We start from the raw sequence: 17,385 nt of genomic DNA on the forward strand, positions 1-17,385 counted from the left end.
TTTCTTGTTTTCACATTTATAGTTTTAGTTTTTGTCAGTTGCAGTAAAAGTAAAAACAAGTGTCCCAAACAGCAGCTGTTTATGTGGCTGAACTACAATAGAAGCGCACTCTAAACAGGCAGTATCTGTGCTTCTGGTACTTTGTGTCCCACCTTCTCGGACTGGTCATTATATTCCAGTTGTTTTCTTTTGGTATTTCCAATCCATAAATGTTTTATTGGTAAACACAACTATGGCAGCAGGTATGCATGCTTAGACAATGGATGAGGCAGTAGAGGCCACCCACTTGATAGACTAGGGATTTTACATCCAACTCCTGGAATACGCACCTAAAGGGCTTTTCCAAGACTAAAGAAAATTATGGGCAGGGAATGGGAGAAAATAACGAGCTATTCAGTACCCGCTGGTTAGGTACCACTCCAGTCCCTGCAGCGTCCAGGTGCTTTACATAAGCACTGCAGCTAATCGCTGGCCCCGTGGTCCTGTGTGGTCCATAGTACTATCACTGCTACAGTTGACAACGGGCTGTTGCAGTTCTATGAACAATGAATGGCATATGACCACTGTAGGAGTTCCTGTGTTACCTTGGGGGGAGGGGACATCTAGCCGTAAGTATTGTATGGTTTTTGTCCCATTCTCTGCTCATAAAAAAAACTTTATTTTACTCTAGGAAAATTGCCTCAACATATTCCACAGCGCCATCTCCAGGTTCAAACATGAAATTTCCCTGCAGCCCTCTAGATGGCTCATGTTCTTCCTGCTTGTAAAACTGTCTATTTACAGGGGTATTCCAGTGACATTGCTATGCCCTTGTCCTGCAGATAGAGGATAACTAGCTGATTGGTGGGGGTCCGACTGCTGGGACCCTTACTGTTCGCCATAATGGGGGGGTTCTGTGTTCTTTGAGAGACTGACCAAAATGGATGCAGTAGCAGCGTGCTTGCTCGTCTACCACTCCATTCATTTCAATGAGTACTGCAGATTGTGAAGCGTTTGAACTTGCCTATTCTTGCATTGAAATGAATGGAGCAGTAGCCGAACCTATGTGTTGCCACTCCTTTTGTTTTCCCAGACACTTAACCCACATTCTGGTGATCACAGGAATACCACTTTAATGGTATATTCATGCGGGCATTTGTGAATTTGGTCCCTAAAAAATCTGTTTGCGACTTTTGTGATTTTGTTTTATTTTTTTTTATTTTTTTACATTTTTAATTTTTTTTCAAGCGGTTTGCGATTTTACCGTACAATTTCCATCTTCTGTGTGTATTTTTCATGTGCGTATTAAAAAAAAATTCCTAACTTTTGAAGAAAAAAATTTTTGGTCACCATGGTTACATACATTTAAAAGGCATTGCATTCACATCATGCAAGTGCAGTTTGTTTTTTTAGACACACCTATAGATGTGAATGGGTGAAATAGGACAGGCTGTGATTTTATTTATTTTTAAATGTTTTTTTGTTCCCCGGAGAGTTTAAATTAAAAAAAAATTAAAAAAAAAAAAAAAAGCCCATGTGAGTATTTATATTACAATGAATGTCTTCTATGTCTGTCCGATTTTTAATTTAATTTTTTTCTCAGTCCGATGGAAAATTGTTTGTAAATATACCCATATGCTAAAATTCTATGATTTTGCTCCTAATGATATTTAGAGCTTATGCATACGGGCGTATGTGAGTTGTGCCTAACCTTCATAGAGGCAACTCACATCGTACAGCGCGTGGACACGCATCTGTGCGCTGTACAAGACGCGACGCCAGTGGACATTGCATGTCGTCTTCCGCTAATACGGACCAGAATAGAACATGCTGCGATTTTTTTTCACATGCAAAAAAAGCGCCCCTGTGTGTATAGCCTAATTGACTATAATAGGTCCGGTCACAGACAGCAGACGGACCGAATATACATTCACAAGCCCATGCTGTGGCTTTTTAATATATTGTGTAAAGTTTCTCCCGAGGTGAAGGGTGAATTCCCACACAGCAGCAATGTCCGCCGCTGTCCCATTCATACGACCGCAGCTTCCAGAAAGCCCACGTGCTTTGCTTTGCAGAAACAACTCCATTCGGATGAATGGAACAGATTTGCAATTTATGCAAGAAATGTGCCCTGCGTAAATTCACCCTAAATGAACTCTTCTCTCATCTCCTCAGTCTAATCTCCTTGTGTGCATTTCAGTTATTGGGTGGATTGCCTGTGGACTGTGTTGGAGGCAGACTGATAGGGCTTGTTTTCTCTGGCAGCGGCAGATGAGCCAGACTTGGTTGTGCTGCTTCCCCGGCCAGCTGTGCCCCAATTCTTCATCACCTCCATCATCTGGCTCCTCTGCTGAGGTGTCATTGCTGATTTCCTCAGCCGCTTTGACCTTCTAGCAGCCCCGCAAACTGCTTGACCTCCAGCACTTAGCTGTCAGCACAGGATGCCAGCAGTATTGTTCTGATCCTAACCATACTCCCAGGATTTCCTCTAATAGCCGCTTCCAGCTTGGATGAATGTGCGAGGTGCTCCATAGTACTGCATGCATTCATGATCTCTGAAGTTGCTGGAGTGAATAGCTAAAGCCTGGTCAGCTGACGAAGCGCTCTCCAATCAGATAAGCTGTGATGTAAGTGTTTAGCAGCTGCTAGGATGTGAATTAGTGTGGAGAAGTCTAAGGTACACTGTACTCTACAGCATGGCTATGCTCCTGAGCAAGAACCAGCAGGACCTATAGACGGAGCAATGGATGAATCCAGCATCCTTAGGAGGAGAGGACTCCAGGTAGGTGCCAGACACGATCCATCGTCTTCTATTCCCAGACTTCCAAAGTTCAGGCTGCTTCCACTCCGGCGAGCGGAATGAGAGAAGGAATCTGGGTTCCAGCAGGCTCAGGGATTGCAATAGGAACTGTGTGCATGTGCTGTGCATTAAGCAGCAGGAATAAGATGTGTGTGCTGTGCAGATGTAGCCAGCTGCCTGGGTGAGCATAGAATAATGCTGAACTTGATACATTGTAACAACAAGTAACAAGCACAGGGTGTGAATGGATTGCCTTTTGATCGTCTACGCCGTCTCCTGTATGGTAGTCGCATGCATTCACTCTTCTCTGCAGTGAGTAAATTATACAAGTGCTCAGACGAGACTTAGTTTGCAAACAGGTAGATTAATCGGAACACGTTTTACGGAGGCTGGGCCATTGGACACTACATAAAGAATTTGATGAATGGGACTGGGCGGTAGGGAGCACAAGTGTGAAAGGCTGAACGTGTACATGCATTTATGGAGGAGGAAAACGAGCATTGCAGTGGCAGCAGGGGGTCTTCACTAGAGCCTAGATACTTAGAGAGATTTAAGAAGATCCTAAGACCTTATTAGATGTCTCGGGAAACACTCTTAAGGTGAAGGCTACTCGTACACGTGATTCCTTGCAGCAGTCAGTTGTGTAACACAAGTTGTACCTAGTTATGTCATGCAACTTGTGCGCAATTTTTATTTATTTTTTCTTCCTCCTAATTTTTAAATAATTTTATTTAGAATTTCATGCATAAAGTTCCATGCAGAGCTTATATTTTACCTTGGAAATGAATAAAAAAAGTGGTGCAACTTTTCACAAAAACTCGCTGTGCTACGTCTACAAAACTAGCCTATGTATGGCCGAGTTTCAGCTAGCCTTCCTCAGCCGTGTTTCGCGAATCAGTTTGCCTTTCACCGACTATTAGGATGCATTGGGCGAACAAACGTGGAACCTGATTTAAGGAAGTACTCAACAAAGCTATGCTCCCATCCATCGACCAGAGAATGGGATAAAACGTTTTTTTCTCATTTCTACTTAAGGCTTTATTCATACGGGTGTTTTTCACGCATGAATTCTGTCCAAGGCTGAGATGGACAGAACTTGCATTGAAAAAGAACCCATTCATTTGAATCGGTTTATTCACACTTGCAGTTTTTCACTTGGATGGACAATCTGAGTTTCAAAAATTGCTGCGGGTCCTACTTTTGTCCAATGCATGTTTGGCGATTCTTGTTAAGGAATTCCCCAATTTTTTCTATGGGAACGTTAAAAAAAAAAGCAGATCGCACTCGCATGCTACGCAAATGCATACAAATGTGATCTGTTTCTTACATATGTTACTATGGGGGACTACATGGGGGAAAAAGAACCATAAAGTGCACATCAATGAAGAACACGTGAAAATCGCATGAAGAACTATTCGTTTTTCACTGAGCAAAATCGCACTAACCCGCGTGAATGCAACCTAATGGTTAATCTCTTGTTTAGTCGGCAAATGTGTTTTCTTATGAAGCTTTATTATAATGTATTTCAAGCTGTTGTAAAACTACAACTCCCAGCATGCGCTAACAGTCGCATGCTTTCAGGGCATGCTGGGACTTGTAGTTTTGCAACAGGTCAGATGGGGACCCCTGCCTTTTTTCTTTTCGACTAAGTAAAGGATGAGGGATTCACTGGTTAAAAGTTTGAATGGCCTCTGCGTCCTCCGCTGCACAATGGACGCATGTTCCTTCCAGTACATCAGCCTTCTATTGTATCCTACTTCCGAAAACAAACACATCTATCTGTAGAGTGTCACACGATGCACTGATACAGAGATCCCTGCAACAACTATGTTAGACAGAACAGTGGCATTTAGGGGAGTGGGAAATATTTATTCTGTTGTGTCACCAATTTTCTGAAATGTTTTGATGTTGGCGCTGAAACAATGTGTCTGCCAACTAGAACAGTTGAATCATTATCCAAGTGGGTGATGTCATGGTGTGGCTGAATTCGCCCGGGAAGCCAGCTAGATTGTCAGCACATTTATACTTGGCCAGCAGTTTAGGTTCACATCAGTCTCTGCCTGCTCTGTGCGTGTGAAAAGCTTCAATGTATCCTGTTGCTGCACGCAAAGCACTTAACAGCTCGTACAACTTGGGAACGTGCTACAGGGGGGACCCTATCCGGAGTAGTGTTCATATGCAGTTGTCGGTCCATAATTAATAAATAATACCCTTTTTCTGTGAATAGTTTTTGTTCTCTGTTGCATTTGTTTCTGATTATTAAAAAAGGACTGATGACAATAGAAGGTTGGAAGACACGAAGATTAGTTTTTCATTGATTTTACAAATATGCGCTGTTGATCAATATGAAAAAATCATTGGAAATATGGGTCGACGGGTCATCCTGTAATCTCCCAGTGCTACAGAGTGCAAACATGCCATGGACATAGTGATGCAAGATTTTTCACTTGAAAAGTTAGGTTCTAGCCGCTGTATGAGGTCTTAGGTGACATGTGGTTGTAACAGTTGGGGAGAATTCATTATTGGTGAGTCGATCACCAGCCAGGTTTGTGTATAACTAGAAAAGGGGTGCGATGAGGTGTGTGGGGGGGATGCAGTGGGTAGAAGGGGCTTAGGTTTCCAAGGGGAAGTTTAGAGTAGATGGAGAAGAGTTGGGTTAGGGAGTATGGTAGGACTCCCTAAAAAAAAAAGTGTTTTTAGGGCATGCTTAAAGCTGTGGGCATTGGCATTAACTTGATTATCTGGGATAGCACATTCCAGAGAACTGGTGCAGCTCAGGAGAAATCTTGGAGATGGGAGTGGGAGGTTCAAATTAGAGAGAAATTTAGTCTAAGGTCCTCAGCAGAGTGGATAGCACAGGTAGGGCAGTAGTCAGACATGACGGAGGAGATATAGGGTGGTGCAGCATTGTGGCAGGCCTTATGGATTCTATATTTGTATTCTATATTTGATGGGCAATCAGTGCAGATACTGGCACAGGGTGGATGCATCAGGTTTGACAAGAAAATAAGCCTGGGTGCTGCATTTAGGATGGTTTGGAGAGAGCAAGTTTAGCGAGGGGAAGACTGATCAGTAGCGAGTTACAGTAATCAGAGTGGATAAGGGTGACTAACATTTTTTTGTTGCCTTCACAGTGAGGAAAGGACAGATTTAGGAGATGTTTTTGAGGTGCAGATGTTGTAAGCAAGCAAGTGACAGAATATGGGGAATGAAGGAAGAGTCAGATCCACCCCCAAGATAGTGGGTGTGCTGCCACGGAGTTATGGTGGTACACAGACTGAGATGGAGATATCAGAATAGTAGATTGCGGGAACACAAGAAGTTTGTTATGACGGAAGACAGACAATTACTGGCATTTTGTAGTAGCGAAAGTGTGATGTCATGAAAAGAAGTTTAATTGGGTGTCATCAGCGTAGAGATGGTATCGAAAACCCAAATCTACTGATGGTTTATCCAATAGGGGCCATGTATAAGGAAAAGAGGAGTGGACTAAAGACCAAACCCTGAGGAACCCCGACAGAAAGGTAAATCATACACTGAATGAGCTGTTAAAAAGATAGGGCGACAACCAGAAAAGCGCAGTATCATTAAGGCCAATAGAGCAGAGCATATTGAGGAAAATTTGGTGATTTACAGTGTCAAACAGTGCAGGGAGATCTAAAAAAAATCAGTAGTGTGGTCGCCATTCAATTTAGTCATTAGAAGATCATTTGACACTTTAGTAACAGCAATTTCTATAGAATGTAGAGAGCGAAATCCAGACTGTAAGGGATCAAGAAGAGTTACCTAAGATACCTTGTTAAATGAGAGTAGAGCAGGAGTTTGAAGATGAAGGGGAGATTAGAGACAGGTTGGTCATTGGCAGCACAGGACAAGTCAAGAGACTGTGTTTCTTTAGTAATGGGTAAATGACAGCATGTTTACTGGAAGAAGGAAAGCGACTAGAAGAAAAAGGATGAGTATTGTGAAGTGATGGTTGGGAGGAGGACTTAAGGAAGTGAGTCAATAATGCAAGTAGTAGGGCGAGAAGAACTAAAGGAGGTACAAGAGAGTTGGGAATCAAAACTAATTGGAGATTTATTATTTGTTTGTATAATATTTTTAATTCATAATTGTATATATTTGTATTTTTTTTTATTTCTATATGTGGTCCTATATATACTAGAGTGATCATGGAAATCACTTCCTCCACACTTTACCTGTAGCTGCATATAAGATTTGCACAATGTTGTGGAATTTTAGACCATTTCTGCTTGAAAATGGTAATTCAGTTAATCAATATTTCTGGGATGCCTTGCTGAAGCCATCTTGAAATCATGCCACAATTGTTTGTATATTATTAGATTAGTTAGATTGTGTGCATCTAAAAAGTTGACTTCGATAACAAATAAACCACTTTTTATTAGTAAAAAATGCACAAATCCAGGTAATTCCAAAGTATTCACTTTTTCTACCAATTATATTAAGTACAGCTTTAGCATTCACTGTCATGTAATGTTATATTTCTCTTATTCATCTATGCGGACACAAAGCATTTGTGATCTTACCTTTTATGCTTAATTATGAATATACCTGTGTGATGCATACTGTTATAATTACAAGACATTGTGATAAAAAAAACTTTTTCAGTAAGAATCTAATTTAAAAAAAAGAATATAAAATCTAATCATAAAAGTAATTTAGTATTTTTAACTGCAATTTCAGTTAATCAGAGATGTAGAAAAATTGGAAGTGATGAAAATGCAATAGAGTCAATAAGATCACTTGAGGTTTAAGTGTGCCTCGAAGAATCTTCCTAAGCTGCACCAGTTCTCTAGAATGCGCTACCCCGGACAATCAGGTTAATTCCAAGCGCCTATAGCTTTAGGCTAACCGTAAAAGTACATCTTTTTAGAGAGGCCCACCACATTCATTAATCGAAATCTTCTCCAACTAGCCCTTTTCTACATTTTGGATCTGAACCCAACTCCTTCATCCCTCTGTATCCACTCCACCTCTTACAGCTTTAATGCACTTTACAACTATACATACTGTATATAGATATTGGCTGGTGACTGTTCATACAGCTTTATGTATACTTCCCTATTTATCTAAAAGATGGCTGGACCAATGTACAGAACAAGCACTGTTACCTCTTGTGACTTGCGATTGTAAGCTCTTGTGAGCAGGTCCCTCACGTCTATTGTTTATCGGTCTGATATAGTATGTGAGAACTGACTTTTTTTTCTGTTCATGTTCTCTCTAGCTTGTAAAGTGCTGCGGAATATGTTGGCACTAAATAAATGTTGATTATCCTTATTATATTGAGACAGACCTGTTGATATGGTGAAGACACGGTTAATGTGGCATGGTTTAGCAAGGATAGTAGCAGCATGGTGTGAGACATTCCCTTTCTAGTTTTTGCAAAGGAAAGTATACTAAAGAAAAGAATTAAACTTTTTTATAGAAGCTTTTACACGTTTTCAGTAACACAAACGGCCACCAGGTGGCGATGATCAGAAACCTTCTGTTTTAAAATGTATTCAGTCTAGATAAAGGCAGTGTGATACCTACATGAATGTAGCATATAGACATATACTATCATATCTACAAGATTATGTGGTTTCTCCTGCTGAGGACAATCACATTTTGCTCTACTGGCTAACACGGTACCAAACCTTTGTTTTCATTAGACATATACTGTAATGTGTATCTTTTATTAATATGAATGTTTATTCCTCAGGGGGTTATATTCTGTGTCCTTCTATAAAATTCCCTTAATATTACCTACTTAACTCTTTCTACAATGTTTGCACTTTTTTGTTCCTTGCTGCTTGTAATTCTGCACATATTCATTTGGTTAAAATATGTAAAAGCGGACAGCCCTCCAGAATGATGTGGCAGAAGTGTTGGTAAAACGCCATACTACTTCTTCTCCTGTGACTTCTACTTAAAACTTGTTGATGTCCTATCCCTTGGACAGGGGTCTCCTACCTGTGGCTTTCTACTTTTTGCAAAACTACAACTCACATGGCTATGAGGGCATGCTGGGAGCTCAGTCCTGCAGCATCCGGAGAGCCACATATTGGAGACTGTTCCTACCAATACGTGATTGGCAGTGGTCTGCCATGTGGGACCCAGGCACTGTCTGCTGCAGTGTATGCAGGACATATTGTAAGTATACAGGGACAGTAAGGCTGCCTGTCCATGGGTGTATTTTCTTTGCGTTCCCCGTGGCGATAATCCGGCCGCGGGGAACGCAGTGAAAGTTTTTGCATAGCGTTGCTATGAAAAGCGCTCCACCCTGTCCACAAACAAAGAATCATTGCGATTTTTCCACTCGCGAGCGGCAATTCGCAGCATGCGTAGATCCGTCTGCTGGCTCCTGCGGGGGAGATTCGCTGTGCGATTTCGCAACGCCCAGGGATGGGCTGACTGTTTTCCATCTCCGCAAATCTTTCTTTTTCTTCTACATAGCTGTGAGTTAGGACTATTTTAGCCCCAGATGGAGCCTGATAAAAATTAAAAAAAAGTTAACTATCTTCAGCCTATAGTTTATAAGCACCCAGTACTGCGCAGCGTCCTATACGTCTGTCCTAACAGGTGAGTAGTCAGGACACATAGGTCTGCAATTGTTCTAGTTCACTGTCCACATAACTCCGACTTCACACCTTTTATACTTTTCACACATGCAAAATTATTCCGAAAGCTCAGTGTAAAGTCCTGTAGCTGTAATGCATTATGGATTTCTAAACAAATTCATTCTAGATGTTTCTCCTTCTCAGTATGCTGAAGGTGTAAGATGGAGGTGGCGTTTTGTACACAGCTGCTGCAGTCCCTTCAGCAGAACAATGCCCTCATTGGAGTTCATCCTATATAGATGATTTGTTACTACCTAAACACTACCGCAGTAAATGGAATATATGCTGTGAAAAACAGATGCTGTAACTTTCTTTGGAAATGGCTTAAAGGGCTATTCCCATCCCAGGAATCCCATTCCAATGTGTTCTAAATATGAAAATAAAGCGCCTATCCATTATTCATATTTCAAAAACGCCCCGTTCTCCTGAAATGCTTTATACTGCCTTCTAGTGGCATGCAGCTCATTGCCAGGGGAACAGACCACCTTGACTATGGATTGGAGGTGGCCGACGCTTGGGCACTTGTATCTCCCCATGTGATCATCTTCTGGATGGCCGCAATCTCAGGAGCGCATGCACACTAGCTCCTGGCCTGACTACTGCCGCACTCTATTTCTTTCCATAGAAGAGATTCTGTACACCAGTGCTAACAGCAAGGGTTGGGTTGGGCCAGTAGCTAGCGTGCAATGCTCTCCTCAGATCCCGGCCACCCAGAAGATGATCACTTAGGGAGTCACAAGGGCGCAAGCGCCGGCCAACTCCACTTCATAGTGAGTTGTATACAACTGGAAGGAAGAATAATGCATTTCAGGAGAACAAGGCGTTTTAGAAATATGAATATACGTGTGTGCTTTTCATATTTAGAACACATTGGATTTGGGTTCCCACAGTAGGCATACCCATTTAAAGGGAATTTAACCCCTTTCAGATTAAAGCTGCCATGGTGATCATCTGATTTTGCAGGTGGGAGCTGTGGTCTCTTATGTAATACTTGGACAGCTTCTGGCTGGCATATTGAGACCTGTTTTGTAAAAGCATCTCTCAGTTCTGACTTTTAGAAGAGGGTCCCTAGCAGAGGTCCCACTTATGATATCCATATGCACTAATAGGACTTGGGGCTGTCTTCATGGGACAATTCCTTTTTAAATGGGGGATATCTGATGATTGGGGTCTGACTTCTGGGAACCCACTGATCATGGGAACAAGGGTCCCAAAGGTCACCAAATGAATTGGAAGTCGTGATCACACATGCTCTTGGGTTCTGCATTCATTTCAGTGGAACTGCCAAAGAGCGAAGTACTTGAGCTCGGCTACCTTTTACAGTCTCATTGACTTAAATGGAGACCTGTTGCGCATGCGCGGCCACAGCATTCATTCAAGGACTTTTGAGAGCCCTATTCTCATGATCAATGAGGGTCTCCATGGTCTGACTCCCACTAGATAGCTATCCCCTATTCTGTGGATAGGGAAGAACTTTGTTTCATAGGACAACCCCCTTTAACATGTTTATCTGACCACCAAAATTGTTTACTTTCAGCATAAAATTGTGAAAAAGACAAAGAATTCTACATTTGTGCCTTAGGCATTCATCATCATTCCCGGTGGCATCTGTTGCCACTTCCTGCTCATCAGTCTGTGGATATGTTATGTTCAGCTCTGCGTCATATACTAGAACCGCAGGAGTGACTCATTGCTGATCACTGTGATGTCACCATGGAGGACACATCACATCAGCAACTATTGCTCGATGGACTGTTATCTTGTATACCTTAAATACAGAAACTATGTACAGTGTTTGCCTTGGGTCTTTAACATTACCAGCATTGGCCCCTCTACATTCCACTATAAGCACACAGGCTGCATCCCCATATGTGGATATTCACATATTTTCATCTTCTCTCCTGCACTTTATTAGGCTTAACAAAAAGTAAAGAGTACTTAGAAGGGTCCTTCTGTCCTCCTCATACCAAACTAAGTATTCCATTATCTTTCGCCAGTCATACTTCTCCTTCACTTGATAAGTACTTATCATTCCTGAGCTGCTGCCATTTTCTAAATAAAGCTGTTTATGGCTGCAATGAGGTAATGACTTTAGCAGGGCTCGCTTTGTGTTTCTTGCCTCAGTTGCTAATGGTTGTACAAGTAGACTTCTGTGTGTTTTAGAGAGAACTTTCAATAGATTGTTAATACACCAGAGAGCTTGGAAGCCGCCGGTTAGAGTTTTAAAAAGGTCCTGATGCATCTGATTTGGTAAATACTTGTATTCCCCGTAAGACATCAAGTTTGAATCCTCTTTTCTTGAAACTCTGTACTGTGATATTTCTGCATTACTTCTTCTGCAAATACATATTGATAACTAAATGTTACCATTTGCCTTATCAGTAAGATGTGTCCTTACACATTGGAATTGTTTGAAAAGTGAGTAAAGTCCCTCATACTTATTAGGGAAAAGTCATCCAAACTCACCGATTTCGGTGAGAATGGACGACTATTGCATGTTCATGCGGGACACTCAACTCTCCCCAAATGGATAATAGGGCATAAAGGATTGGGAAAAGTTGAAGTTCAGCGCCTAATCCTTTTATTTCCCAAGAGATAAGTCCTGCCAGAGTTTTCTATCAGCGGCTTACTTCTCTTTACCCGTTTGAAAACACGAGTGCTCGACCAAACTGAGCGTACGTCCAGCAGCTATTGAAAGTGTAGGAATGCGCCTATTGACAGGGAATATGAACATCCTAGAGGGGCGTCCCCTGCTTCAAAACCCTCCTGCTAGAGCAGCTGTAGAACATGGCAAGCTTCAGTTGACAAGGGCATATTTTGATAAAATTGTCTTTTTTAATGTTTTTGGAGTTTTCTTTCCCCTCAACTTTTACTTATAACTTGGCAGTAATTTTTGGTCTGTTCGCCATCGCATGTTCGATGTCTTCAATTACCTTCTAGGCAGGGAATTGTAAGTGCTCCTCCAGATACATAGCAGGTGGTAAATTGGATGAAAAACTGATGGCACAGTTGATTTCATTGCTTTCGGTAGGAACCAGTTGTGTTTTTTGTACTACAAAAGCTTTAGGCCTGTTTTACATGGATTAAATACACGATCTTGCAGCGTTGCGACATTGCTACAGGACGCATATATGTGAAGCCCATGGTTTGCAATAGGTTCTTTCATATGAGCGATGTTTCATAGCCTGAAGAACCCATAAGAAAGCATGGGCTCTCCAACCATGCGTTTTGTAGTGATGTTGCATTGCTACAAAGTCGTGCGATTTTGTAGCCCATGTGAAACAGGCCTTATGCTTTGGCGGCCGCACATCCTGTATGCTATGTGGCCTACTTGACAGGAATGTTGCAACTTCCAAGGTTCCTCTGTGTATCTACATATATCCCTCCATCCCTATGTTTTTAAATCATCTCGATTCATGGGTTAAAACAATTATCTTCTCATTCCTTAGCAGCTTAAAGGGGTTGTCCCGCGCCGAAACGTTTTTTGTTTTTTTTTTAACCCCCCCCCGTTCGGCGCGAGACAACCCCAATGCAGGGGTTAAAAAAACAAACTGGGTAGTACTTACCCGAATCCCGGCGGTCCGGCGTCTTCATACTCACCTGCTGAAGATGGCCGCCGGGATCCTCTCTCTCTGTGGACCGCAGGGCTTCTGTGCGGTCCATTGCCGATTCCAGCCTCCTGATTGGCTGGAATCGGCACGTGACGGGGCGGAGCTACACGGAGCCGGCATTCTGCACGAGCGGCCCCATTGAAGACAGCAGAAGACCCGGACTGCGCAAGCGCGGCTAATTTGGCCATTAGAGGCCGAAAATTAGTCGGCACCATGGAGACGAGGACGCCAGCAACGGAGCAGGTAAGTATAAAACTTTTGATCACTTCTGTATGGCTCATAATTAATGCACAATGTACATTACAAAGTGCATTAATATGGCCATACAGAAGTGTATAGACCCACTTGCTGCCGCGGGACAACCCCTTTAAGGCCTAATGCCCACGGCCGTGACGGGCTCCGCAAGCAGAATACCGCAGCGGAGCCCGTCACGGCGCCTCCCCAGAGACCCCATACTGACCTCCGGATCCGCTGCCCGACGTCCCGCATGACGCTCCGGCAGCGTCATATGACGCGGCCGGCGGTATGCGGGGAAGCATTTTCACGCTATCTTCCGGATAGCATGATGGACGCCTTCCATTGACTGCAATGGAAGCTGTCCATGCGTACGCCCGCAGCAAATAGAACATGCCGCGGGTGAGTATGGGAGAATTCACGGGGCGGAATTCCACGGTGGAATTCCGCACCTTGAGCAGTGTGCTATTAGGTTCAAAAGAACCTAATAGCTGCGGGTTAACGCCGCGGATTTCGGCAGAAATCTGCCCGTGGGAATTGGCCCTAAGTTTTGCATTGTTTGAAATGACATATAAATGGAATAATTACAAAGTCTTATTGACTTTTATTGACCATATAGAGTGGTTAAGATAAGGTGTGATAGGAGCAGCTTTGTCGCCTCTGTCAGGCATTTCGTGTTCTATTTCTTATAGGCGGCTCAAACAGCAATAAATGTTGAATAATAGACTGTTTTTGCCCTCCGCATGGAGAGCACAGCTGAGCATGAATCCACAAGTTTTCACTCTTTACCCTGTGGATAACAATAATCCTCCTTTCTCTAGCATATGCATATTATGCAATACTTTACTTGATATTTGGTTCTGTCCCCATGGAAGCTCACAATCTACATTCACCTCTCTGTATGCTATTGGAGTGTTTCATAGTCTCACTGCTCTTACAGTAAAGAACCCCCTTCTATGTCGGCGTAGAAACCTTCTTTCCTCTAGATGTAGAGGGCGCCCCCTTGTTACAGTCACAGTCCTGGGTATAAACAGATGATGGGAGAGATCTCTGTATTGTTCCCTGATATATTTATACATAGTTATTAGGTCGACCCAATTTTGATAACCTCTCTGGGTGGTATTGTCCACCGACTCCATTTATTACGTTAGTTGCCCACCTTTGTACCCGCTCAAGCTCTGATATATCCTTCTTGAGTACCAGTGCCCAAAACTAGACACAATATTCCTTGTGTGGTCTGACCAGTGACTTATGACGAGAACATTTTTCTTCCTCTTTACGTATCCCTAGACAACTTTTGCTGCACCTCATGATTCTATTTCCCTTAGTAGCAGCTGCCTGACCTAGGTTTCTCCAGTTAGGGATTTTAGTTAACTAAATTTAGTCCTTTTCCATGTCAGGGTTTTCCATTTAGTGTATAATGGTGACATGTTATTCCCCTGCCTATGTGTATAACTTTACATTTATCAGTGTTAAACCTCATTTGCCACTTTTTCTGCCAAAGTCCCAAAGGGGAAAGCAAGGAGAGAAATCCCCTGAAGCTGCCCCACCTCCCTGCTGCAAGCTAGCCATACTCTCTCCTCTGCAGCAGCAGCACGAGAGCGAGTACACACAGGGACCAGTGTCAGGCATCATTTGCCCAACATTCGTCCAGTGTTAATGGCTCTTTAGTGTAGCATGTCTCCACTCGGGAGCTTTTGTCAGCTTTGGCCGTGACTTGGGTGTTACCTGTAGGTCTGCCTAAAGCCTCAAACTAACTTATGATTCTGTTATGGCAGGAAGCTGGATGAGGTATTTTTCATGCTAGCCTGATTTCACACGGTGCTCACCTGTATAGCCCATGTGGGCCGAAAATCTGACACACTTTATTTTTTTCTTTTAGAGTCCCATGAGTGAGTTCTCCTATACAAATCTATGGAAGAGCGCTTGCACGGGAGTCTGAGAAGAGTCAGATTTTTGGCTGGCGCGTAGGATTTGTAGGTGGGCACCAGGAAGCGGTTGAATATGGAAAATACCTCTCTGGTCTCCCTGTCACCTGCCCTAACCGCACCATAAATTAGTTTATGGCGCTTCAGGCAGGTGACAGGTTCCCTTTAAATTGCTGCAGGAGGATAGACAATATTGCTGCAGACCTTAGGAGCTAATAAGGGCACTCCAGAAGTCAGTATAACTTTGTTTTGCCAGAGCATATGAACTTCCATAGGCATAAGCATTTCTAGACCCATCAGTGACTATTGCTTACATTGGGCAGCCTTATACAGCCTTATATAGAGCTGAATGTCCTGAAAAAATAGAATTAGAAACTCTTTAAACTTTTACCTAAAATTGAAAACTACTTGGACACTTGTATTAATACATCCATATAATTCTTTCACAATTTGTCCAACCTTGAAATAACCTGTAGTTACTATCCGTTTATATAAATTATTGTTAAAGTGCTGTAAGTTCGGTGGGAGAAAATCAATACTTAAGGGTATTGTTACATGAATTCTGCGCTGAGAGTTGGGGATTTTGAAGCTTAACGTGACTATTTGCTTCAGTAACCTTGAATCCTGGAGTTCTTCAATGACAAAAGAGACAGTGCATGGTAGAGCACCCCCCAAATTGGGCAAAAAGGAGTTCTTGCTTGGTCTGCTTAGATTTCGGATTGAGACTTTTTTGAATGGTTTTGTTGCTGAGACTGTATATAAGAAGAATACTCCATACTGCAGAAGAGTTGGCTTCCCGTGTGTTGACTTACCGACCTTACACATGTACAGTCCCATGCCTCATGATAGTCCAAGACACCATGGGGTTGTCTGAATGTTTACGGATGAACAGCAGCACTTTATTTCATATATGGAGGCCTGCAGAAAACCCTTTCTACTGGATTCATATGGAGTCTAATAAGAAAAAAAAGTTGTTGTATGACAGAGATGCTAGAAGCAGAACGAACATGGAACAGCTATAAGGACGCCATGTGCTGCTGTACAATCATATGAATGAACACTAAAAATGCAGGAATGGTGAAATAAGAAAACTTTGGTGGGCTCATGGTACCCCATTCTCCTAGTTGGTGGGGGTCCCAGGAGGTGGACCCCAGTGAATAATCATTTTATCACTTATATTATAGATGGGTAATTATTTTGGTGGGGAAACTGCTTTAAAAAGGAATACCAAGAGGGCTTATATAATATGGGACACATATTGTACTGTAATTGAGGTTGTTTTTTTTTTGTTTTTTTTTTTTAATCTGCTGATCCAACACCATGAGAATTTGTATTTCACTTCCAAAAGGCTAAAGGCCATCTACCAGGTCTATAAAAATGTCATGCATTGGGTATCTCAGACTCTGGTAAGTAATACAGTGAACTAGAACTTAAAATTGTACTAAGAAAACTAAAATCCAAAAATATTTTTTGTTGTATCCAGCTTTTTGTCCCTGATGTGCTTAAGTGCAATAGTTTGACCCTATAGTCCACATAATGATATCATAGTAACATAGTATGTTAGGCTGAATGAAGACAATGTCCCATCTAGTTCAGCCTGTTTAAACCCCCCCTCCCCTCCTTTGTTGATCCATGAGGAAGGGAAAAAACCCCAATGAGGTGGAAGCCAATTAGCCCATTCAGGGGAATTCCTTCCTGACTCCATAATGGCAGTCGGAATAATCTCTGGATCAACGCTTGATACTTCCTACCTGACTGTAAGACCCGGATCAACAACACGCTGATTATTTAATGTCTATATCCTGTAATATAGTGCTCTAGAAAGACATCTAGTCCCCTCTTAAACTCCTCTATAGATTTTTCCATCACCACGCCCTCAGGCAGAGAGTTCCACAGTCTCACTGCTCTTACAGTAAAGAACCCTATTCTATGTTGGTGATGAAACCTTCTTTCCTCTGATGCCCTCTTGTTACCGTCGCAGTCCTGGGTATAAACAGATCATGGGAGAGATCCTTGTATCGTCCCCTAATGTATTTATACATAGTTATTTGATCGGCATGCCAAGACTACAGACTTGCCTGTCAAGATATTTATTCTGAGGAGCTGTGCAATTTTTGCAAATAATGCTTGCACCACATTTCTTACCATTTTGTAACTGACATCCGTTAAAAATGTGGTCCCTGAGCATCATTAGGACTACAGCGATGCGGACG

General features: G+C 42.4%; 1 protein-coding gene across 3 annotated transcripts in view; it reads left to right on the forward strand.

Moving 5' to 3' along the window:
* Positions 1–17,385, forward strand: part of MAST4 (microtubule associated serine/threonine kinase family member 4) — a 513,577-nt gene that overhangs the window by 228,670 nt on the left and 267,522 nt on the right. The window contains exon 1 of one of the 3 annotated variants that reach the window (XM_066602816.1): positions 2,692–2,761. The exons of the other annotated variants lie outside the window; for them this stretch is intronic. Coding sequence (XP_066458913.1) covers positions 2,723–2,761 — 39 coding nt within the window. The 5' untranslated portion in view covers positions 2,692–2,722. Of the gene's footprint in view, positions 1–2,691; positions 2,762–17,385 lie in introns of those variants that run through there. 3 annotated transcript variants of the gene reach the window in all.

Source organism: Eleutherodactylus coqui, chromosome 5, assembly GCF_035609145.1.
Source record: "Eleutherodactylus coqui strain aEleCoq1 chromosome 5, aEleCoq1.hap1, whole genome shotgun sequence".
NCBI lineage: Eukaryota > Metazoa > Chordata > Amphibia > Anura > Eleutherodactylidae > Eleutherodactylus > Eleutherodactylus coqui.